This window comes from Neophocaena asiaeorientalis, unplaced genomic scaffold, assembly GCF_003031525.2.
Source record: "Neophocaena asiaeorientalis asiaeorientalis breed wild unplaced genomic scaffold, Neophocaena_asiaeorientalis_V1.1 scaffold218, whole genome shotgun sequence".
Lineage (NCBI taxonomy): Eukaryota > Metazoa > Chordata > Mammalia > Artiodactyla > Phocoenidae > Neophocaena > Neophocaena asiaeorientalis.
The window spans coordinates 12023606-12048032 of NW_020172818.1; the positions used below are offsets into that span (position 1 = coordinate 12023606).

Sequence of the window (24427 nt, forward strand, 5' to 3'; positions counted from 1 at the left end):
TATATATATATATATATTCTTTTTAATATTCTTTTCCATTATGGTTTATCACAGGATGTTGAATATAATTCCCTGTGCTATAGAGTAGGACCTTGTTTATCCATCCTATATATACTAGTTTGCATCTGCTCATTCCAAACTCCCAAACCGTCCCTCTCCCCCCCACCTCCCCCTTGGCAACCACCAGCCTATATGTATATGTGTGTATATATACCTATGTATGTATGTATATATATATACATATATATATGTTCTTTTCCAGTATAGGTTATTACAAGATATTGAGTAGAGTTCCCTGTGCTATACAGTAGGTCCTTGTTGATTATCTGTTTTATATATAGTAGTGTGTATCTGTTAATCCGAAACTCCTAATTTATCCTTCCCTCCTTCCCCTTTCCCCTTTCGTAACCATAAGTTTCTTTTCTATGTCTCTGAGTCTGTTTCTGTTTTGTAAATAAGTTCATTTGTATCGTTTTGTTAGATTCCACATATAAGTGATATCATATGATAGTTCTCTTTGTCTGACTTACTTCACTTAGTATGATAATCTCTAGGTTTATCCGCGTTGCTGCAAATGGCATTATTTCATTCTTTTTTATGGCTGAGTAGTATGCCATTGTATATATGTAACACTTCTCCTTTATCCATTCATCTGTCGATGGACAGTTAGGTTGTTTCCATGTCTTGGCTATTGTGAATAGTGCTGCTATGAACATTGGGGTGCATGTGTCTTTTTGAATTAGAGTTTTCATGTTTTCTGGATATATGCCCAGGAGTGGGATTGGTGGATCATATGGTAGTTCTATTTTTAGTCTTTTAGGGAATCTCCATACTGTTCTCCATAGTGGCTGCATCAATTTACATTCCCATCAATGGTGGAGGAGAATTCCCTTTTCTCCACACCCTCTCCTAAGTTCCATTTTGGACCCATTGAGTTCAAGGTGGCTCCAAAGCCTCCAGGAGTTTCTGTGTGGTAGGATCAATCGGTACGCACAGCCTGGAAAGTCATTGGCCATTAGGTGGTGACTGAAGCCTTTGGAGCCAGTGAGGAGAGGAAGGTTGTAGGATGGAGTCTTGATGGAATCCAGTAATTAATGGCCAGGAGGACAAAGATGCATGTGCAAAAGGGCTGATGCATGATATGGAAAATCAAGAGGGTGCGCTTCCATTGAAGCTATGCAGGTGTTTTGAGAGAGTGGCCAAGTAGAAGGGGCACAGAAAGTTGTCCATTGGCTCGAGTGGCATAGCCATACGTTGTTGGCCTGTTGTGCTATGGGGATAGGGTATAAGCCATACTGGAACAAGGCAGTAGAGATAGCAGGAATGGGGAGCCCCATCAAGAAACGTGATGAAAGGGAGGCATGAGACAGGGCAATACCAGGAGGAAGGAGTGGGATCATCCTCCTCATCCTCTTGGCTCGTGATATCAGTGGTTAGACAGACACCCAAGCAGGGAAGGACCATGATGTGGCCATGAAACTTGGGGGTCCAGAGGTTCCATAATGGAGGTAGGATTAACTCCTTGGCTACTGAGGCAGGTGAGCTGATGTCTGAGTATGTAAGGTAAGAGTGCTTGATGGACAAGACAGGAGCTAGGAGTAGGGAAGGGTCATCCTGGCAAAGGGATTAGCAGGTACAAGAATTTGATAATCCAAGTATCCAAGTTTTTCTCTGTCCTGCCTTCCCTCTGGCCCAAAAGATGTCTCTCCTCCTATATACCATATAGGTGTATATGGTTGTGGGTGTCTAAGTATATGGTGAGGTGTTAACTGCCAAATGTATGTGCTGGGAGGGGAAATGGAATATGCCGAGAAGTATCCATTCAGTGGTGGAGCGCTGCCATGTCAAACATGATGCAGTAAACCAGGAGCCATTTGAAATAAATGGGTAGGTGTGCAGGTAAGGACATTTAAGAACCAAAACAAGGTTTGCCAAATCTGACTTATTCCTGTTTTTCTCTTTTTTCTTTTACAGTCAACTTTGACCATTTTCAGATCCTACGGGCCATTGGTAAAGGGAGTTTTGGGAAGGTAAGAATGATGGATTTTAACAAATTTCATCAGTAAAATAGGAAAGTTCTGACCACTGGGCTTATGCCTATGTGCATGTTTGTGTGTTTGTTTCTATGTTGATTGCTGGGCACTGGGAATTTCCTGTTTGACAGAAAGATTTGAATTTGCTAAATTTGAAATGTGAAAGGAAGTCTGAATAGTTTCCTTTGGATATGCTGTAATTTCATTCTGAAAATTAAATTACAGCAGTCCTGCTTTAGGTGAATTACTATGGTAATTATCTCAAGATTGCTAATGCTATTTCTTCCTTGAGGATGTAAATAAGGAAAGTGGAAAAACCCCCGCAAATTTATGTGATGGCCAGCAGTAGCTCTTTCCTGCAATGGAGGCACTTTAAAAAATTATTGTGGAAAGAAGATTTAACATGAGATCTGCCGGCTTAAATTTTTAAGTATACAATATATGTATCGTCGTTGCCTATACAGAGAACACTGTATAGCAGATCTCTAGAGCTGACTCATCTTGCTTGGCTGAAGCTTTATGTCCATTAGTTAGTAATTCCCTGTGTCCCCATCCCCTCAAGCCCTGGCAACCGGCCTTTGGTTCTATGAATTTGAATATTTTAGATAGCTCCTGTACACGGAATCATGCAGTATTTATCTTTCTGTTACTGGCTTATTTCACTTGGCATACTGTCCTCAAGATTTACACATGTTGAACAAAAGTGGTGAGAATGGGCCTTCTTGTCTTGTTCCTGAACTAAAGGGAAAAGCATTCAGCTTTACACTGTTGGGTATGGAGCTAGTTGTGGGCTTGTCATATATGGCCTTTTATTATGTTGAGGTTTCTTCTATACTCATTTTGTTGAGAGTTTTTATCATACGTGGATGTTGAATTTTGTCAAAAGCCTTTTCTCCATCTATTGAGATGATCGTGTGATTTTTATCCTTCATTTTGTTTATGTGGTACATCATGTTGATTGATTTGTGGAGGTTGAATCGTCCTTGCAGCCATGGAATAAATGTCACTTTGAATAGTGTAGATGATCCTTTTAATGTATTGTTGAATTCAGTTTGCTAATATTTTGTTGAGGATTTTTGCTTCTATGTTCATCAGGTACATTGGCCTGTAATTTCCTTTTTTTGTGGTGTCCTTGTTTGGTTTTGGTATCAGGGTAATGCTGACCTTGTAAAATTAGTTTGGAAGTGTTCTCTCCTCCACAGGAAGAGTTTGAGAAATATAGGTATTAAACATTTGGGTGTTTGGTAGAATTCACCAGTGAAGCTGTCTGACCCTGGATTTTGTTTGTTGAGAGTTTTTAATCTCCTTACTAGTGATTATGTTTATTCATAATTTTCTCTTTCTTCATTATTCAGTCTTGGAAGACTGCATGTTTCTAGGAATTTAAACATTTCTTCTAGGTTGTCCAATTTGTTGGCATATAATCGTTCATAGTAGTGTCTTACAATCCTTTGTATTCCTTTGGTATTAGTTGTAATTTTATTGCTTTCATTTCTGATTTTATGTATTTGAGCCCTCTCTCTTTTTTTCATAGTGAGTATAGCTAAAGACTTGTCAATTTTGTTTATCTTTTCAAAGAACCAGCTCTTAGTTTCATTGATCTTTTCAGTCTCTATTTCATTAATTCCTATTCTGACTTTTATTGTTTCCTTCCTTCTGGTAACTTTGGGCTTCATTTATTCTTCTTTTCCTAGTTACTTTAGCTTTATCGTTAGGTTGTTTATTTGAGGTTTTTCTTGTTTCTTGAGGTAGGCCTCTATCACTATAAACTTCCCTTTTGGAGCTGCTTTTGCTGCATTCCACAGATTTTGGTATGTTGTATTTCCATTTTCATTTGTCTCAAGGTATTTTTTTAAATTTCTCCTTTGATTTCTTCTTTGACCCATTGGTCGTTCAGTGGCATGTTGTTTGTCTCCACGTATTTGTGTTTTTCCAGTTTTCTTCTTGTAAATGATTTCTAGTTTCATACCATTGTAGTCAGAAAAGATACTTGACATGATTTTGATCTTCTTATATTTATTGAGACTACTTTGTAGCCTAACATATGATCTATCTTGGATGATGTTACACGTCCACTTGAGAAGAACGTGTATTCTGCTGCCTTTGGATGGAATGTTCAATATGTATGTATTAAGCCCATCTTGTTTAAAGTGTGGTTTAAGGCTGATGTTTCCATGTTGATTTTCTGTCTGGATAATTTTCCATTGTTATAAGTGTTATAAGTCCCCTACCATTATTGTATTGCTGTCAATTTCTCCTTTTAGGTCTGTTAATATTTATTTTATATGTTTAGGTGCTCTTATGTTGGGTGCATAAATATTTACAAGTGTTATATCTTCTTGCTGGAGATGACTTTATCATTATGTAATGCTCATCTTTGCCTTTTATTAGTCTTTGTTTTAAAGTCTATTTTATCTGATATAAGTATATCTACCCAAGCTCTCTTTTGGTTTCTATTTGCATGACACATTTTTTTTCCATCCTTTCACTTTCAGTTTGTGTGTGTCCTTACATCTGAAATGAGTCTGTGGTGGGCAGCATATATATGGGTCTTGGTGTTTATCTGTTCAGCCATTCTATGTGTTTTGTTTGGAGAATTTAGTCCATTTACATTTATAGTAAGTAGTGATAACTATGTACTTATTGCCATTTTGATAATTGTTTTCTGGCTGTTTTGTAGTTCTTCTATGTTTCTTTCTTCTTCTCTTGCATTCTTCCCTTTTGGTTTGATGACATTCTATAGGGTTATGCTTAGATTCCTTTATCACTATCTTTTGTGTATCTACTATAGGCTTTTGCTTTGTGGTTACCATGTGGCTCACATGTAACAGCTTATATATATATACACAGACACATAAATATATATGTAGGTGTATATATAAAATCATCTATTTAAAACTGATAGTTAAGTTTGAATGCATTCTAGAACTCTACATTTTGAACTCCCCTTCACATTTTATGTTTTTGATTTCACATTTTACATTTTTAAAATTTCATGTATCATTTAACTGAATTATTATTTTTATTACTTTTATTTTTTAAACTTCATAATAGCTTTGTAAGTGATCAATCCACTACCTTTACTATATATTTACCTTTACCAGTGAGATTTTTACTTTCATATGTTTTCTTGTTACTAATTAGTGCCCTTTCTTTTTAGCTTAAAGAAGTCCCTTTAACGTTTATTGCAGGTCTGGGTTAGTGGTGATGGGTTAGCTTTTGTTTGTCTGGAAAGCTCTTTATCTCTCCTTCAATTCTAGATAATAACCTTGCTGAGTAGATTATTCTTGGTTGGAAGTTTTTTCGTTTCAGCACTTTGAAAGTGCTGGCCTTCAAAGTTTCTGCAAAAAAAATCTGCTGATAGTATTATGGGGGTTCCCTTGTTTGTAACAAGTTTTTCTCTTGCTGCCTTTATGATTTAGCTTCAGCTTTTGACATTTTAACTGTAATGTGTCTCGGTGTGGGTCTATTTGGGTTCATTTTGTTTGGAACTCTCTGGGCTTCCTGAATCTGGATGTCTGTTTCCTTTTCCAGATTAGGGAAGTTTTCAGCCATTATTCCCTTAAATAAGTTGTCTGCCTATTTCTCTCTCTTCTCCCTCTGGACCCATATAATGCAAATGTCATTCTGCTTGATGTTGTCTCATAGGTCCCTTAAGCTATCTCCACTTTCTGAATTTTTTTTTCTTTTTGCTGCTCTATTTGAATGAGTTCCAGTGACCTCTATTCCAGACCACTGATTCTTCCTCTGCTTCCTGTAGTCTGCTATTGAACCCCTCTAGTGTATTTTTCAGTTCAGTTATTGTATATTTCATCTTTGTGACTTTTATTTAGTACTTACTTGTATTTTCTATCTCTGTTTAAGTTCTCTCTGTGTTCATCTAGTCTTCTCCCAAGTTCAGTGAGCATCTTTATGACTAACATTTTGAACTCTGTTTCAGCTAAATTACTTATCTCCATTTCATTAAGGTTTTTTTTTTTTTTTAACTTGTGGTTTTATCTTTTCCTTTTGTTTGGAACAAATTCCTTTCTCTCCTCATTTTGCTTGACTCTCTGTGTGTTTCTATGTATTAGGCAAAACAGCTGTCTTTCCCATTCTTGAAGTAGTGGCCTTGTGAAGGAGATTAACCTTCTTGTTTAACCTTGCCCTAGCTCTTGGTTATATTTTGAACCATTGTGATTGTCGTAGCACCCTGATTTATTCTTGGTAATTCCCAGTTGTTGAAGACTTGTGAGTGTTCCAGAGGGTGGGATCTCAGTTAGCCCTTAATTTCAGGCTGATTAGAAACTAGGCAGCAGCTTTTAAGGTATGCAAGTATACACAGTACTGTGAAAATGCAATTGTAAACCTTGCTGGCCTCCGCACCAGGTGATCTACAGGTGTCCCATTAGTGAAGTTGCAAAAATCGGGGCTCCAGGTGAGTGTTTGATTTCATTTCTGGGAGGTACCAGTGAGCTGTAGTGAGGTCAAGGGAGAGCACAAAGGTGATATCCCCTAGACCTTTCGTAGCCTCTAGACGTATGGAAAACTGGAAGCCTGTCCATCAGGCTGAAGCTTCAAGACAGGTAAATAGGGCTTTTTCACAGGAAGACTGGGGGTGCATCACAGCAGCTGTCTGTGCAGTAACTGGAGTGTGGTAGCCTGCCAAGAATAGTCTCTCTCATTGTTTCAGACCCATGGGGTCCCAAAACACAATCCCCCCTGGACACCAGAGCCAGGTGCTCAAGAGGCATACACTGTATGGGCTGCATGTGCCAACTGGCTTTGGCAGGGATGCAGAAGTGGCATGAGGATGGGGCATGTACAGTGGGACTAACAAGGTGGAGAGAGAGCACAAAAATGGCACCTGCCAGCTTCTGTCTCCAGGAAGAGTCCCAACAGATTCCTGCCCCTCCAGCAGATGCTTTAAGATTAGTAAATAAATCTCCTTCACCTATGGTCCAGACCTTTTCATGCTGTTGCTTTTGTGCTGGGTTCCAGGGCGAGTGAGTCTGCGTGCGAGCCCTTTAAGAGTGCGTTCCCTGTTCCCTACAGCCCTATGGTTCTTCTGGATGTAAGTCCTGCTGGTTTTCAAAGCCAGGCATTTTGGGAGCTCTTCTTACCAGTGCAGGTCCCAAGGGTTGGGATGACAGATGAGAGCACAAACCCCTGGCTCCTCAGGGAGAAGTTTTGTATTTGTGAGACCCCTCCCAATTTCAGGTCACCACACTGAGCGTGGGGTTCGGGCAAGATCACATCTCTGCTTCTCCTTCCCATCTTGATGTGGCTCTTTTATCCTTTGTTGTGGAGGAGCTGTTCAGCTAGTTTTCAGATCCTTTTCATAGGGAATTTTTCTATAGGTAGCTGTAAATTTGTTGTGCCCCTAGAAAGAGGTGAGTTCAGGATCTTCTTACATCGCCATCTTGAACCGCCTCCTTTCTCAATCTCTGTCTTTACTGATTTTAACAATCTGGTTGTCTTATCCATTTCTGAGATGGTTGTATACAATCTCCAACTCTGATTGTGGAGTTGCTTCTTCTTCCTTTAATTCTGTCAGTTTTTTTTTTTGTTTGTTTGTTTGTTTGCAGTACACGGGCCTCTCACGGTTGTGGCCTCTCCCATTGCGGAGCACAGGCTCCGGACGCGCAGGCTCAGCGGCCATGGCTCACGGGCCCAGCCACTCCACGGCATGTGGGATCCTCCTGGACTGGGGCACAAACCCGTGTCCCCTGAATCGTCAGGCGGACTCTCAACCACTGCGCCCCCCGGGAAACCCTAATTCTGTCAGTTTTGCTTCTTATGCTTGGAAGATCTGTTGTTAGGTACATACAGTTTTATGGTTGCTATGGCCTCATGATGAATTGACCTTATTATCATTGTGAAATAAACTTTTCTATCTCTGCTAATAATCTTTTTTGAAGCCTATTTTTTCTGAGATTAATATAGTCATTCCAACCTACATGGCATATATTTTTCCATGTCTTTTCTTTCATTCTATCTGTGTTTTTATATCTGACATAAATCTCTTGAGGATAGCATATAGTTAGGTCTTACTTCTCTTTAAATCCACCTGGCAATCTCTTGTAGTCCTTTATTTGTTCTTGTTCTCTTTCTCTTTTGTTCTTCTGTTTCTCTTTTCCTGTTTTGCTTTGGATTAATATTTAGAATCTCCATTTAATTTATCTACTGACTTTATAGCTATACTTCCTTGTGCTATGTTTTAAAATTGTTGCTCTAGGGATTATAATACACAGCTTCAGTTTATTTCACAATCTGCTTAGAGTTAATATTTTATACCTCACATAAAATATAAAAACCTGGCAACCATATAGGTCTATTTTCCACTCCTGTCAACCATTATACTATAGTTGTCATATGTATTACAGCTTCTTAAATCATGTCTCCAGTACAACATTATAGTTTTTTGCTTTAAATGTATAGAAATATATGAATATATAATATATGTGTAAAATATATATCTATTTTAAAGTATGTATAGTTTTTTGGCTTTTAAAAAATTAGGAGGAAAGTAGTTCTTGATATTTACCCATACCTTTCGTGAAGGTCTGAATTTCCCTCTGGTGTCCTTTCCAATTCATCCTGAAGAATTTTCTTTAGTATTTTATGTGGTGCAAGTCTCCTGTCAACGCATTCTCTTAATTTTATTTTCTCTGAAATGTATTTATTTCACCTTCTTTCTTAAAGAATATTTTTACTGGATACAGGTTATTGGGTTGACAGTTTTTTCTTCACTGCTTTAAAGATTTTGTACCATTGTCAGCTGACCTCCATGCTTTCTGATGAGACGTCATTAGACTTGAATCATTATTATCTGATAGTAATGTGTCACTTTCATCTCTCTCCTTTCAAGATTTTCCTTTCATCTTTGACTGTCAGCAATTTGACTATGTTGTGCCTAGGTGGAAATTCTGGATTAAAAGAAAATATTTTCTCTCCCTTTGCTTAGATTTCCTATATTTTCATTTATTTCTGTCATATTGCCCTTTATATCATGCAGCATATTCATAGTCATAAGAGCTGTTTTCATGTCCTTTATGCTAATTCCAACATCTGGGTCATTTTAAGATTCACCTCCATTGAGGATGGGTTCCATTTTCCTGGTTCTTTATACGTTGAATAGTTTTGGGTTGCATCCTGGATATTGCCAATGCTATGTTGTATAGACTTCGGATTGCATTGTATTTCTTTGAAAATATAGTTTTAATGAGCAATTAACTTGGTTGGATTTACACTGCATACTCTGCCTCTTGGACAGGCACACGAAGCGTAGTCTTTTCTTCTTCACTGTATTGCTTATAGTCTGCCCCTTATAGCCCTTAGGGGTCAGCCAGAGATTTGGGCAGAGTTTATGTGCCACGTTTGAGATTCCCCCTCTCTGGATTTTTCAGAGAGAGGAGTTGTGGCCCAGAGAATTTAGGAAGTTTGCCTCTAGTCTCTATGGATAGTAGCTGATCTTCAACAACAACAAAAGATTTTAAAATTCTGTTAAATCTTTACTTTCTGTTGTCCCTTATGTCGAGGATTTCATGGATGAAGGAACGTGGAAGCAACTTTTTAAGTCCACAACACAATCGGCACCACATAGACGCATATCACTTTTACCCTCATGTCAGTGATGATTTTGGTCCTGAGCTCCTTGCACCCCTTCCTGTCATACTACCAAATCTGTTAGCACGTGCCCTCATGAATCATTAATGGATTATATCCTGTCACCATCCTTAAAAGTTTTGTTTTCCTTTTCTGCCTACATCTGTGCTGCTCTTTGCCTACTGGCTTGGCTCTCAGAACCTGTATTCCAGAGCGTAAATGTATTAAAGCTATGGTTATAGTGGATGTTCTGAAAAACATGCAAGCTTTATAGAGGATCTAGTTTTTTTTTTTTTTTTTTGAGGATCTAGTTTTAAGTCCCTCTTTAGCTTGTAGCAATTTCTTGATGACACCCAAATTCATGTAAAATGTACACAAACATCCAGTATTCAGGACGAGGTTAGTTTACTTCAAGGCAATCGAACGTAGCTTTGTTGTGGTCAAAATACCAAATAATCGCTGCGTTTCATGGTAAGTGTAGATGAGTCTATATGACTATTATGAGACTCAAGGTGGAACTGGGCTGGACTAAGATGAAGAAAACCACCCTCCTAATATTGAAGGGATATTTTGGCTTTGCTATCTGCCTTTGGCAGGTTTTGATATCTGACATTTATTAAGAGTTTTCAAGAAAGACATTTCATTGTAAAAGTATGACAGTAGCCTTGGTTATCAGGAAAAAGCACATGTGAATTCCCAGAAATCCCATTTTACTTTCATTCTGGAGGAAGCTGTGCTTCCCCAGTGTAGCACCAAAGTGAACAGCTGCAGGCAATCCATTGATTTTAGCAGGAATTCACTGAAAATTTTTATAACCCATTTATGACTGAATTTTAGGACAGTTGAGGCACAGCAGATTCTTTTCTACATATCTCAGTGGAGACACTTTAGATCTGGGAAGCAGACTGACTCTGATATGTACTAGTTGTGGCTACCTGGGAAAGTGAATTAGCCACCCTGAAGCTTAGTTTTACTCATCTGTAAAAAGGAAAGGGAATGGAGAATCATAGTGGACTGTAGTAGCTGTTGTTTTTGACTGTTCAGCATGTTTTTTGGTCCCCTTTCTCATCACGGTAGCATCTCTTTCCTTTGGAAAACACCTCCCCCACCCCATGTGGACTGTCAATTATTATGGTCCCTCACTCACCTTCTGAGATGGGCATGTGACCTGGCTGGGCCAACCACTTGGGCCATATTCAGCTAGACTGGTGCTTGGTCCAAGGAGTGGCTGTGTTACCCAAGCCCAGCCATTCATAGTCCTTCCATGGAATCAGAGGTGAAAGGCTCTCATTGATGATGTTCTGTAAGAAAACAGGTCTGCATGAGTTGGTGACCATTTTTCTCAGCAACTGGTGAAGGTGAAAAGTCTCTCTGCAAAAGGAAAGAATGAGGCCCAAAGTGAAGAAACAAACAGATGTAAGAGGCAGGTGGAGAGATGGACTCCTGTTGAGTAGGGTCAGGACTGGGGCGAGCGAGCAAGGCACCAGGAGTGAAAATTTAAGGAGGCATTGCTCCCAGGGTCCTCCAAATGCAGGTCGACATTGCTTCCTTACATTTTGCCCCCTCACTTGCTGAACCCCAGTCCTGGCCCTGCTGGGCACTGTCTGAGCTTGGGTTCCTCCAGGAGCTGAAACTGAGACAGAGAATTGAGTACAAGCAGTTTTTTTGGGGGGGAGGTGATCCCAGGAAACACCTGAAAGAGAGGGGGAGTGAGACCCAGAAGGCAAGGCAGCCAAGGATGGGTATTTGGTGAAAGCACTCACCACTGAGGCCCTTGGACTCACCTCCATTCTGGGACTCAATGCCGAGGGTGCCCTGAGGCAGCCGAAGGTCAGAGAAGCTGATGTTTTTATGCACAGTTCCCTCCCTGTTCATCATTGATGGAGGGCTGCTTTAAGCAGCATTACCTCTCCTGCACTTTTTGGCTTATCTCATCCAGGGCAGAAGAAGGTCCCCAGCAGAGAGTCACAGGTGTCCACAGTAAGCATCCTGAGGTGTGTGGAGGTGCAGGAGAGGGAACGTGGGCAGGTACCATCAGTGCCTCCGCCTTTGTGCTCTTCCAGTCCTTTGAGCCTTATCCAGTGTCCTTACCAGCTACAGGATCTGGCGTCCTGTTTTGATTATGCAAGATCATGTTGGGTTCCCAGTATCTGCAACGTGAAGTAGAGTCCTGACCAATCAGAAACTCACAGTCATTGTCCTAGGAACTGGACCCCTCTTACCATCCTGGTTGCCCTAAAAGCCCAGTGTGCTGGGCATTATTATCCCCATTTACATAGGATGAGTCGGAAGCCTGGAGAGGACCCCACTGTCACACACAGCCTGTTTTGTTTCCACATGTTCCTCCCAAATACAGAAGTTAGGTTGAAACTAGCTTTAGTCACATGTGTATCAGCAGGAGACCATGGGGGTCAGGGGGATAGTGTCCATCAGTGTCCAAAAACACTGGACATTTGGTTTGGGAAGTAACATAACATAGAGGAAAGATCATGGGCTTTCTAGATGGGGAGGCCTAGGCTCAGATTCTGGTCCTGCTGTTTCTAGCCATGTGAACTTGGACCAGTCATAAAGCTTCTTCAAATCTGTGTTTCCTCTTCTGAAAAACAAGAATGCCCATTTCTATCCTTATTATGTTCACATTTTCCTTAAAATCCTTGAACATACAGAACATATTAATAATAGCTCTTTTAAATTTTGTTTAAAATTGTTTAAATAATTTGGTCACTAATGCTTATTTACTAATTTCATCACTGGTGCCATTCCTGGGTTTGTTTGTCTTTATTAGATTTCCTCCTGCTTATGAGTCATATTTTCCTGCTTCTTTGCATGTCTAGTAATTTTTTTGGACACTGGACATTGCAGTTTTACTTTATTTATTTATGTGTTTTTATTGATTTACAATGTTAAGTTAGTTTCAGGTGTACAAAATAGTGTTGTGATATGTTCATAGATTATACTACGTTTAAAGTTCTTATAAAGTATCGGTTATATTCCTGTGCCATACATTATATCCTTGTATCTATTTTATACCTAGTAGTTTGTACCTCTTAATTCCCTTCCCATCTCTTTCCCTTCCCCCCACCCCTCTTTCCTCTGGTAACCACTCAAATAGAACCTAGAGAAATGAGATCTACAATATATGAAATGAAGTATTCATTGGATGGGATTAACAGCAGATTAGGAAGTGCAGAGGAAAAGGTTAGTGAACTTGAAGATATAGCAATAGAAACTATACATGATGAAGCATAGAGGAAAAAAAATTAACAGAGCCTCAGTGACTTATGGAACAAAATGCAATAGTTTAACATATGTGTAATTGGAGTCCCAGAAGGAGGGATGGGCATATAAAATATATTTGCAGAAATAGTGGCTGAATTTTTTTTTAATTGATGAAAATGATAAAATCAAATCCAAGAAGTTCAACCGACTCCAAGCAAGAGAAACACAAGGAAAACATCATCAATGATCATCATAATCAATTAATAAATAGCTTAAAACCATTAAGAGAAAATCTTAAAATCAACCAGAGAACAAAAGGACACGTTGTGTTAGGAAATGGAAACTATGTAAGCCCAAAGACAATGGAGCGATATCTTTCTAGTGATAAAAGAGAACAAAAATACCTTTGTACAATGAAGGCAAATAAAGACTTATAAAGAATGCCCTGAGTGATCTTACTGGGAAAATAAGGGGCAGAGACCATGCAGCCTCCAGCATCAGACCTGACAAATGGTTGGCATTTTTAAAATGCCTTCCCTGTCTTCTTGGCCCTGGGTGATGTGGTGGGTTCTGGAAAGTTTTAGGTAACCACCTGAAGGGGTGCGTCAGGGGAAGACCTGGCACTCTTAGCTTCCTCTTTCCATCTGTCACAGCACATCTTGCCAAGGGATGGTCTTCAGCTTGCTCAGCTGCCTCTGCCATCAGAGTGTGAGATCCCTGAAAGCTTGGGATTGGTCATATTCACCTGCCCAGTCCCATCAGCACCTGGCTTAGTGCTCAGCAGGTGGTAAAGGCTCAATAAATGCTACCTAGAGAATGGATGAGGGGGAGAGAGAAAGAAGAGGGAAAGCCCTGGTCTACGTAGCAGCCAGTGATGTGATAAAGCATGGATTGGATCACATGCTTGCTGCTTTCAGAATGAATGCCAACCTCTTCTGCTGGCCCCCAAGGCCCAGCAATCTGACTTGTGCCTAGTTTGCTGACACGTCTCTCTACCCCCTCCATCTTCCTACTCATTCCGCTCAGCCCATCTTCTCATCTCTCGAACATGCTGAACTTATTTCTAACTCGGAACCTTTACACTTGCTGTGCCCTCAGCCTTGATCACTTTCCCCCAGAACTCTGCAAGGATCACTCATACCATACAGAATTCTGCTCAAATGTCCCCTCAGTAGGGGCCCTCTCTGAATATCCACCCCACTTGACTCCACCCCAAGCATTTCATATCCATGTACCCTTTCTGGTCCCCTTTTCTTCAGTGCACCCGTCATTACCTGTAATTCCACTGCACGCTTATTAATTTGTCCTCTTAGTTGTTGGTCTCACGCACCAGAACGTAAGCTCTCTCTGAGGGCAGCAATGTTCCCTCACTGTCCACAGTTGTATCTCCAGTACCTACTAAGCAAATATATATGTATAAAGTATAATACATATACACACATATGTATATTTACACATACATATATGTCTAATGCACATACATATACACACTCTCTAATCAGCATATAGATATACGTATACACACATTAAGCAGTGTATATATATATATGAGAACACATATGAATATGCATATATACACACCTAGTAAGCTGTATACATAGACACATGCATATATATATATACACACATAGACACATGCATGTATATACACATACATATAGTATTTATAAACACATGTAAATGTATATGCATATAAGCAGTAAATATACGTATATACATATATATATACACCCACTAAACAGTTTATATATAGGCAGATATACATATACCCACCATATATTATATAGATACATATACACACTCATATATGTATACATATATATGTAAGCCCACAAAACAGTGTATATGTATATCTACACACATATATATATGCATGTATATACATACAAATACATGCATATGTACATATCCACTAAGCAGTGTGTATATTTATATTCATATATAATATATACTTACATATACATGTGCATATGATACATATGACATATATGCTCTATATAATTAACTGAATGAATACATATTATGTAAATGAATGAAAAACTTGACAACCAATCAACTGCTAAGAGTTAGTTGACTGGTTTATACTGACTGGGGTTAGGGTCCCGAGGAGAATTTCTCTATCTCCCCTGCTGCAAACTCTAATTTTTCACAAATGCCCCTTCAATTTCCACCTCTCTCCCTGACTCACTCTCCACCTCCCACAGGTTGCTCTTGACCCCTTCGTTCGTTGAGCCATTGGACATTTTGCTCCTGCACCAGCAGAGAGAGTCCAGACTGGAGTGTCCTGCTCTGAGTCAACTTTGAAGTCAACAGGGCTTAATTATTTTCAAGGGAAGGAGGAAGATACCTTTGGGAGAACTTTCTGAGAAGTTTGCTTCCAAAGTGTGTTTCTTGGATTAGCAAATGGGCCCCGTGCTTAGAGAGTCATAGGGTTGAAGCAAAATAAACAGAGAGTTAATTAAAATTCATGGAATAGCCAGAGGCAGTCTGCACATAAAACAGCAAAAAGTGGCACAGATTTATATGATAATAGCTCTTTGTGTCCCTCAAAGGAAGAGTCTGGGTAAAATTCAGCAAGAGTCGCACAGCTGATAATTCCAGACTCCACACTCTTATTATGCAATGATGATCATTTCTACACGCAAGCATATTATTCGCTGTCTCATTCTACATTCCAGATTTTCACATCTGCATGTGAATTCATAGTGTGAAAAAAAATTTTTGATTAATAGCGGACGAACCAATTTAGTGCCCAGACTGCAACAAATCCATTTTGGAATTAAGTGGAGATTCGATTTTATATATATGTTTATAAGTTTGAATGTTCAGAAACATTTGACTTAGTGTTTTTTTCCTTTAAAAATGTAGTCTTTGGAAATCTTGTTCATCTTTTAAGATAAGGGTAGCATGGTGGAAAGCATAGCAGGATTTTGAGTCAGACAGTAAACGTTTATGCCAACTGTTCTGTCCCAGCATTAGTCTAGGTACTTGTGATGGTGTGGCAAACAAGATGGACGAGGTCCCTGATGCCACAGAGCTGACAGTTTAGTAAAGGGAGACAAATACACAAACAATATCCAACCGCGATTTCAATAATGAGAGTTGCTCTGCAGAAAATGCATAGTGCAGTGACCTGGGAGGGTAGGCCTGCTTTCCTTGGAGGAGAGGGCAACAGAGAAGCCTTTGCTGAGAAGGAGGCATTTAAGCCAAGGCCTAAGTGCTAAGAAGGAAACAGACCACGTGGAGATCCAGGGGGTAGAGCATCACATACAAAAGGGGCAGCAGATGCAAAGGTCCTGTGGCAGGGACAGACTTAGTAATGGGGCCATGGCAGCAAATGTGTGTAAGACGCCCAGCCAACATTGTGTCTGCCACAAGCAGGGACTTGGAATATGTTTGCTCTTTTAAGGACAATGCAAGAGTTAATCAGTTTATAGCAAAATGGTTAGAGAGCTTTGCCTCCAAGTCTGACAGAGCTGAGTTGGAACTCTGGTCAACCAGATGACTCTGGGCAAGTTACCTAACTTCTCTGTGTTTCCAAAGTGAGCTGTTATTCTTAGGTAAAAATCATTTTTAGAATTCTTAAACATGATACTTCTGCTAGAAGCTTTTACTGTTCATGCAGACATCTTTTATAAGTGGTGGAATCCATTTCTTTTTAATGAAATATTTATTCCTTTCATATTAATTAGTCCATGTTTGGCTTGAAAGCATAGGTTGGAGGAATTCGCTGGCTCCCAGGGATCACTTTACTAAGAGCTAAATATCACAGGAAATGCAAGCTCATTCGCGAATGGCTGTCAAGCATAGGCCAGAGCAAATGATCCATTACTGACCAATTAAATAGACGTCATTGCTCGTTTGCATTTCGCATTTTCCAACAATGACGTCTCATTTCATATTCTGGATGAGCCTTCCCAGGCCTTTTTACATCTGTAAAGTGGTCTCAACCTTGCTTCACCCTAAAAGATACATTTCCAGCACTAAGGGTGTCAGAAAGCACCAAGGTTGGTCCTGGACCCTTGCCCCCATGACTACTTTTTGGTGTTTCCTGACAAAGTGATGTCCCTTATGACTCCAGAGGGAAACTGTGTGCGTAAGCAGTGGCATTATTTATAAAACACACGATCACCTCTTGGAATTACCTCCAAACTCTCCTCCACCCTGTTGCCAGAAAGAACTCCCCTCCCCCTCAAAACCCACATTTTCCATGTTGTTTGTTTGTATGTTCTTTCCTTTATTCATTCATTTGCAATTGTATACCTAGGATCCACTTTTTAAACCCTTCTGTATCTCCCCAGTGCCCTCAGGATAAAAGCCAACTGTATTGTTCTGCTGGTGCTGATGTGACAAAATCCCACAGGCTGGGGGCCTTAAACCACAGGAGTGTCCGCGGGACAGGCGCACTGTTTCTTAGCATCTTAAGGAGAGACTGGCTTGGCTTAGAGCATAGCTGGGCACACCATGGGGCTGTGCCCCAATCAGGGCGTGTCTCCCCATGCTGCTGTCTCTTTTTATGCTGACTGGGGACAAACAGTTTAGAATCAAGTACCAAGCAGTTTGAGCTTCCTGTGCCCAGCACTGGTGGCCTGAGTGACTCCTTGGGTCCATGAGAAGTTGAAATCAGGTGCTGACTTCTGATCCTGGCTAGCTCATTGCCACATGTATTAGTCAGTGTTCTCCAGGGAAACAGAACTAAAAAGAGGTGTGTGGATATAGATATAGATAGATTTATTTAAGTAATTGGCTAACATGATGATGGAGGCTGGCAAGTCTAAAAATCTGCAGGATAGGCTGTCAGGCTAGAGACCCAGGAAGTTGCTGATGTTGCTGTAAAAGGCCAAAGGTCATCTGCTGCAGAATTCCCTCTTTCTTGGGGGAGGTCAGTCTTTTGTTCTATTCAGACCTTCAACTGATTGGACGAGGCCCACCCACATGGAGGGCAATCTGCTTACTCAAAGTCCACCTTTTAAAATTCATCACAAATTAATTTTATCTAAAAGCACCTTCACGGAAACATACAGAATCATGTCTGACCACATGTCTGGGCACCATAGCCCAGCCAAGCTGGCACATAAAATCAACCATCACACCAAATCATTGTGAAATTGTTCCTGAGCTCCTTCTTGGGCCACTTCTGCACATCTCTACAATGCTCTCTGGTCTTACCTTCAGTACACGTATGAATGATGATCATAATCACCATAGTAGTCAATAATTTAGTAAGTGCTTACCGTGTAACCCTCACTACCGCCCACTAAGATAAGTACACTGCTACCCCCATTTTACAGATGGGGAAGTTGAGAATGCTACTCACACATGCTAAAATGCACCACGCATGTTCCGTCTCTCTGTACTTAGAGAGGGGCTGGCACTCTCCTGGTAATGCACTTCCTTCCCCCTCTTCCTACACCTCCATCCTCATGACCCAACCCTTGATGACTGAGAAACAGTTCAAATGCAGCCTCTTCCAGAATGTCTTTCCCTAATCCCATATCCTGGTTAGGATCCCTCTTCTCAGGTCCCTTAGTCCCATGTGCTCACCTATCCTATAGCACTGTTCTTTCCTAAGTAGTAATTTTCCATTTCTCCAGCCAGCCAGCCACAGATGTCAACTAGATGTTCCAGACACTGTTCTAGTCACTGAGGAGGGAGCAGTGAATAATAGGAAAATCCCTATTATTATGGGGTTTACACCACAGTGGGCGAGACAGACAAAGGGAAAACAAACAAACCAAGAAGCATGTGCTGTTACGGGAGTTGGCCAGGGTGATGGAGGAAACAGGGAGGGAGGATGGGGACTGGGGAGGGATTAGCTCATTCACACATGGAGGTCAGGGATGGCTTATAGGATAAGGTGATTCATGGGTAGAGCCTGAAGGAGGTGAGGACCCAAGACTGGACACCTGGGGAAGAGCATGGCAGACACAGGAATGGCACAGGGGCCAGGGTGGGAAGTGAGCAGGGAGGAGAGTAACAGATGGAATTACAGGGGACTTGGGGCCACGCCATGTAGGGCCCAGTGACCTGAAGTGAGCAACTTTGTCTTTCACTCTTGAGTATTGTTTGTTTATCCCCTTGAACCTTGAGTTCCTAGAGCCGTGTCATATCTTCATGGCTAGCATAATGCCAGGACCATGACAGGCGTTTCACACATGTTTATTGAGTGAAATATTCATCCAAATGAGTATTTTTCTTGAAGCTAACTTTTGATCACTCTAGTGAGGCCACCATTGGTCACAGCCCACATGGACTTTCTGTGCCATGAAACATCATCGTATAGTTTGTGTATCAGATGGAGATGTTCTCAGGAGTGAGAAACAGAAAATCTGCCTTATAGTGGCTTAAACAAAGAGGGTTTATTTTCTCACATAACAAGAAGTCTGAAGGTAGGTGGCGCTATGATAACAGGTTCAGTAACTCTGAGACCTTCGTAGCTTCATGGTCACAAGGGGCTGCTGCAGCTCCAGACATTACATATGTGCTCAAGGTAGAAAGGAGAAGAACAGTGGCCAAGGGGAGAAAAGTGGAACCATCTGTAGCTATTCCCTTTTATTCAAAAAACAAGACTTTTCTTAGAAGCCAATAGCAGACTAATATTTCATTGGCAAGAACTATGGCTACTTCTGGCTGCAAATGAGTATTTAATGGATCATACTGCCTCCTTGAAGAAAATTGTCCTATTCAAAAGGAAGAAGAGGGAGGATGCATTTGGGTAGTTAACAATCATTGCCAAAGACAGTCTGCTTGTCAGATAAGGATATTTGAACAGCAGTACCTAGCACGATCACTCTTTTTTAGTGACCTTATTTAATCTTGATTTTTTTTTTTTGCTTTTCCCTAAATTGGTTGTTTCCCAGAAGCTTGCCCCTGTAAGCATAACCAGTGTCCGTTAATGCCGCACTAAAGCTCTGCATCAATCAACAGCGTCTGCTGAGTGTACTCAAGCTGGGGGTGGGGTGGGCAGCACAGAGGTCAACTGAGTCAGGTGAGAAAGGGCATCCAGGCTGGCGCATGGAAGGGCAGACCCAGCCATTGCACCCGCACAGTTCTGGATTACCAGCACAGCTCTGGCTTTTCTGATTCTGGGGTGACCTGTCCCCCCAGAGCTTGGCTTGCCTGAGCTGAAAAGGGAGGGTTACAGTCCTGACCATCAAGGTCACTGAAGATGCAGGCAGACAAGGACTTTCCTGAAGAATCCAGCAAAGTGATTCTCAACTAGCCTGCTTATCAGACTCCCCCCAGGGAGTTTTTACAAAATACAACATCCCAGGACCCTCCCCGACCTCTGGGGGTGCCACAGAACCAAGACCATCAGTGCTTCGAAGGTCAGATCCGGCTGAGGACTGCCAGGTGCTGGCGTGATGGAGGTTCTCAACACGCATCCCTACCCCTTCTCTGCTGAACTGGGGTCAATTCCCAAATTCCTGATGCAGTGTGCTTGACACATGCCATTCTCATGGCAAATCGCCTGAAATCCACGCTCGCTAGCATTTATTTATCTGTGCCAATAAATTGTAGTTAATAATGATAACATCAGGTGTCCTAATTGAATTAGACTAATGAGGAGTGTTAACTGGGTGCTTGCCTGTCAGCGGCTTGGGTAGCTTTGGCCAAATTGCTCATCCCTTGACTCATTAACTGTGATTTCTAGTGGAAAGCGCTATGTGCTGACCTGCTCAGGAGCCCTGGGGCCACTTGGGACCCGCCTCTTCTGTTTTGAAGGTTCCCAGGATGTGGGCAGAGCTGCCTGTTGGTGAGGAGGGCTGACGTTCCCTCTAGAACACCTGTCCTGAGCCCAGGAGGCTGAGATGCTGCTTTAGTTTTAGCAGATCCCCTCCGTCACGGGGTCGCCTTGGGCTTCAGAGCTGGGAGGACCGGCAGGCCCTCCTGCTGTGAGTCCAGGCATCGAGGACCCCACCTCCCTCGAGCACACAGGACCTGGTGGGCCTTGTCTTAACTGAAATTCCAGCGCCTCTGTGGACTCCCGCTCAGGCCTGGAGGTCAGGGTGGCCCTCAGGTCAGGAGATGGTGATGCCCGCAAGGGGTGAGGCAGGGGATGGCCTGTAGGAAGGGTCTTCTAAGCAGAGGGAACAGCACATGCTTGTGCTGGGCGTCAGGGGCCAAGGTGACAAGTTCACATGTCTGAGCCTCTGGAAGCTCGGGGTTCCATAGGGAACCAGGCAGCATGGCTCCTGCCTTCCTGGTGCCTGGGGTCTGCCCGTCGGTCAGTAAACAGGGCAGATCCAGTGCAGGAAGCAGCACAGTAGACATAGGGGCTATGGGAGCCCACTGGGAAGGCTGTTGATGCAGCCCCCCCGAAATAAAAGGGAGCCTCCTACAGAAAGTAACGAATGAGCAGAGACAGTGCTGGTGGGTGAGCGGGAGGGAGGGGGTCATGGGCCCGGGAGGAAGTGAGAAGGGGAGAAAGCAGTGGTGGTGGAGAAACGCTTTAAAGAAATTCTAAGGGGGGTGAGCTAGCTGGCATGAAGGGGAGGTGTGCGTGTGTGGTGTGTGTATGTGTGTGTATTTGTGTGCATGTGTATATATGTGTGTGTGGTGTGTGTATGTATGTGTATGTGTGTGGTACGTATGTCTCTGTGTGGTGTGGGCACGCACTTGCCTGTCAGAGGTGACGGAGGTGCGGAGGACTTTGAATGACAAGACACAGACCTTGAACACTTCCTGAAGGTGAAAGAAAGCCCTTGCAGGGCTTCAGGTCTTACATTTTGGGGAAGTTCCCACTGGGCAGAAGGACATGTGCAGAGACCAGAGCCGAGGAGATGCTGCTGGTGACGAAGCTATTACGGTGAAATGTTCCCACGTCTGAAATCTCAAGCACTAACTCTAAGTACCAGCAGTCACTCTGGTCACAGGGACTTAGGGGGAGAGGACACAGGCCAGGGGATCAGGCTGGAATGTGGAGTCCTGGGCGCTGATTTGGGAGTTAATGCACTCAGGGCTCAGGGTGGGGTCCCAGGCTCAGCAGTGTGTTCAGCTCCCCACCAGCCCATGTTTCCTGGGCACCTGTGTGGGCCACACGCTCTGCTGGGCTCTATGGACACCTGACTGTAGACCTGCGGGGCTCAGATGAAACGCACTGCACAGGAAGGATCACAGAGGTGCCTGGCCGAGTTGGTCAGCCAGAAGTCGATGGCCATGATGGACATTTACAGACTGTCTTAGTTTCCTGTGGCTGCTTTAATACACGGGGTGATTTAAAACAGCAGAGGTTTATTCTTCACTGTTCCGGAAGCTCTGGGAAGGATCTGTCCTGGGCCTGTCCCTTGGCTACTGGGGTTGCGGCTATCCTAGGCCTTCCTTGGCTTAAAGATGCATCATCTCTGCCTTCTTTTCTCTTATTATAAAGACACTGGTTGATTTGGGGCCCGCCCTAATCCTAGATGACACATCTTGAGAGCCTTCATTATATCTGCAAAGACGCTTTAACCAAATAAAGTCTCCGTCACAAGCTGAGGGGGTCAGAACTGTTCAACCAGGACTACAGCCTGCCTGTCCCCTCCTATTTGGTTTTGTGCATTGCATTCCCTGTGCCACAGTCATCCTGCCTGACAGAGAGCCTGAGGGCTGGTCCCAACTGTCCCAGCTTCCTTGGGTCTGCAACGTGAAGGGATTGGCTCAAGCCACCCTGGCAAGTCAGTAGGAAATGTCACCCCAAGCTCCAGCCATGGGACCCTGTGTCCTGGGAAGCATGCCTCCCTCCCAGCACCCTGCCCTGCCTTCAGATAAGTCCTTAATGATGGTTGTGATGACAGTACCAGTCATCACAGTAATAACTGCATTTGCTGAGAGGCCTCTGTCCCGGGAGCATTAAATGTCCATAACACTATGGGAAGTAAAGAAAACTCACCTCCATTCGGTACCTCCAACATGACAGCACCACACCACACCCTTCACAGCATCCCCTCCCACATCCTCACAACAGCCCTTGGAGTAAGAACATACCACCCCCATTTTACTGATGAGTAGACTGAGACTCAGAGAGGATGGTTGCACAGCAAAGAACTGGAATATAAGCCCCGCTCAGAGTGACCCGAGAACCCAAACTCTTTCTGTGTCTCTGAGACTTCCCAGCAGACCTTTGTCTCTACTCACTGCCTTAGACTTGTCTTCGGTCTTTTTCTCATTTTAGCCTCTCTGTCCCCTGGTCAGGTTGAGTCAGCCATTGCTACCTACCTTGCTTGGCCAGTGAAGAAGCAAGGGCAGAGGAGCCAGGGATACGTGCAAGAGGGCCATGAGCAGAGCCCAGCTCTCCAGACCCCGCGTCCAGCTCTGTGTTCCTGAGAAACATAGAGTGTTTCTAAGATGCCTTAGAAAATAGATTCAAGCCCTCAGTTTATAGAGGAGGAAGTTAAGGGATCCCAGCCACACCTTTTCTTTTATTTTTTGTCTTTTTACTTTTGTTTGTTTTGTTTTGTTTTTTAACATCTTTATTGGAGTAAAATTGCTTTACAATGTTGTGTTAGTTTCTGCTGTATAACAAAGTGAATCATCCGTATGCCTGCATATATCCCCATATCCCCTCCCTCTTGCGTCTCCCTCCCACCCTCCCTATCCCACCCCTCTAGGTGGTCACAAAGCACCGAGCTGATCTCCCTGTGCTATGCGGCTGCTTCCCACTAGCTATCTGTTTTACATGTGGTAGTGTATATATGTCAATGCTACTCTCTCACTTTGTCCCAGCTTACCCTCCCCCCGCGTGTCCTCCCGCGTGTCCTCAAGTGCATTCCCTACGTCTGCGTCTTTATTCCTGTCCTGGCCCTAGGGTCATCAGAACCTTTTTTTTTTTTTTTTTTAGTTTCCTTTTTTATTTCTTTTTTCTTTTTCTTTCCCTTTTTTCCCCCATTTTTCTCTCTTATATACTTGACAAATATCTTTTTATCTAAATCATACAGGCGATACCTCACTGTGATTTTGATTTGCATTTCTCTAATGATTAATGATGTTGAGCATCCTTTAACTCTTAGAGGAAAACATAGGCAAAACACTCTATAACATAAATCACAGCAAGATCCTTTTTGACCCACCTCCTAGAGAATGGAAATAAAAACAAAAATAAACAAATGGGACCTAATGAAGCTTAAAAGCTTTTGCACAGGAATGGAAACCATAAACGAGATGAAAAGACAACCCTCAGAATGGGAGAAAATATTTGCAAACAAAGCAACTGATAAAGGATTAATCTCCAAAATATACAAGCAAAAAAAACCAAAATATACAAGCAGCTCATGCAGCTCAATATCAAAAAAACAAACAGCCCAATCCAGAAATGGGCAGAAGACCTAAACAGACATTTCTCCAAAGAAGATGTACAGATTGCCAGCCACACCTTTTCATCAGCATGGAGCTGGCCAAGGCCCCAGGCCTCAACCTCTTCTTTGACTTGTAAATCCAAGCCTTGAAGCTCCAGGCAACGTCCTGTACCAACCTCTCTTTCTTATCTGGGACCCAAAGTCAGACCTCCAAACCCTATTCGAATCCTGAGCTCCACTTTGAAAGCCAGAATTCTAATCCCATTTTGAAGAATCTCTTCTAGTTCCTGAGCTGTCTCCAAGCTGCTGTGAGTG

At 42.3% G+C, this 24427-nt stretch overlaps 1 protein-coding gene across 1 annotated transcript in view; it reads left to right on the top strand.

Annotated features, from left to right (window-relative positions):
* STK32B (serine/threonine kinase 32B) overlaps window positions 1-24427 on the top strand; it is a 333967-nt gene that overhangs the window by 94867 nt on the left and 214673 nt on the right. Inside the window, exon 2 of the mRNA XM_024741790.1 lies at window positions 1975-2030. Coding sequence (XP_024597558.1) covers window positions 1975-2030 — 56 coding nt within the window. The remainder of the gene's footprint in view (window positions 1-1974; window positions 2031-24427) is intronic.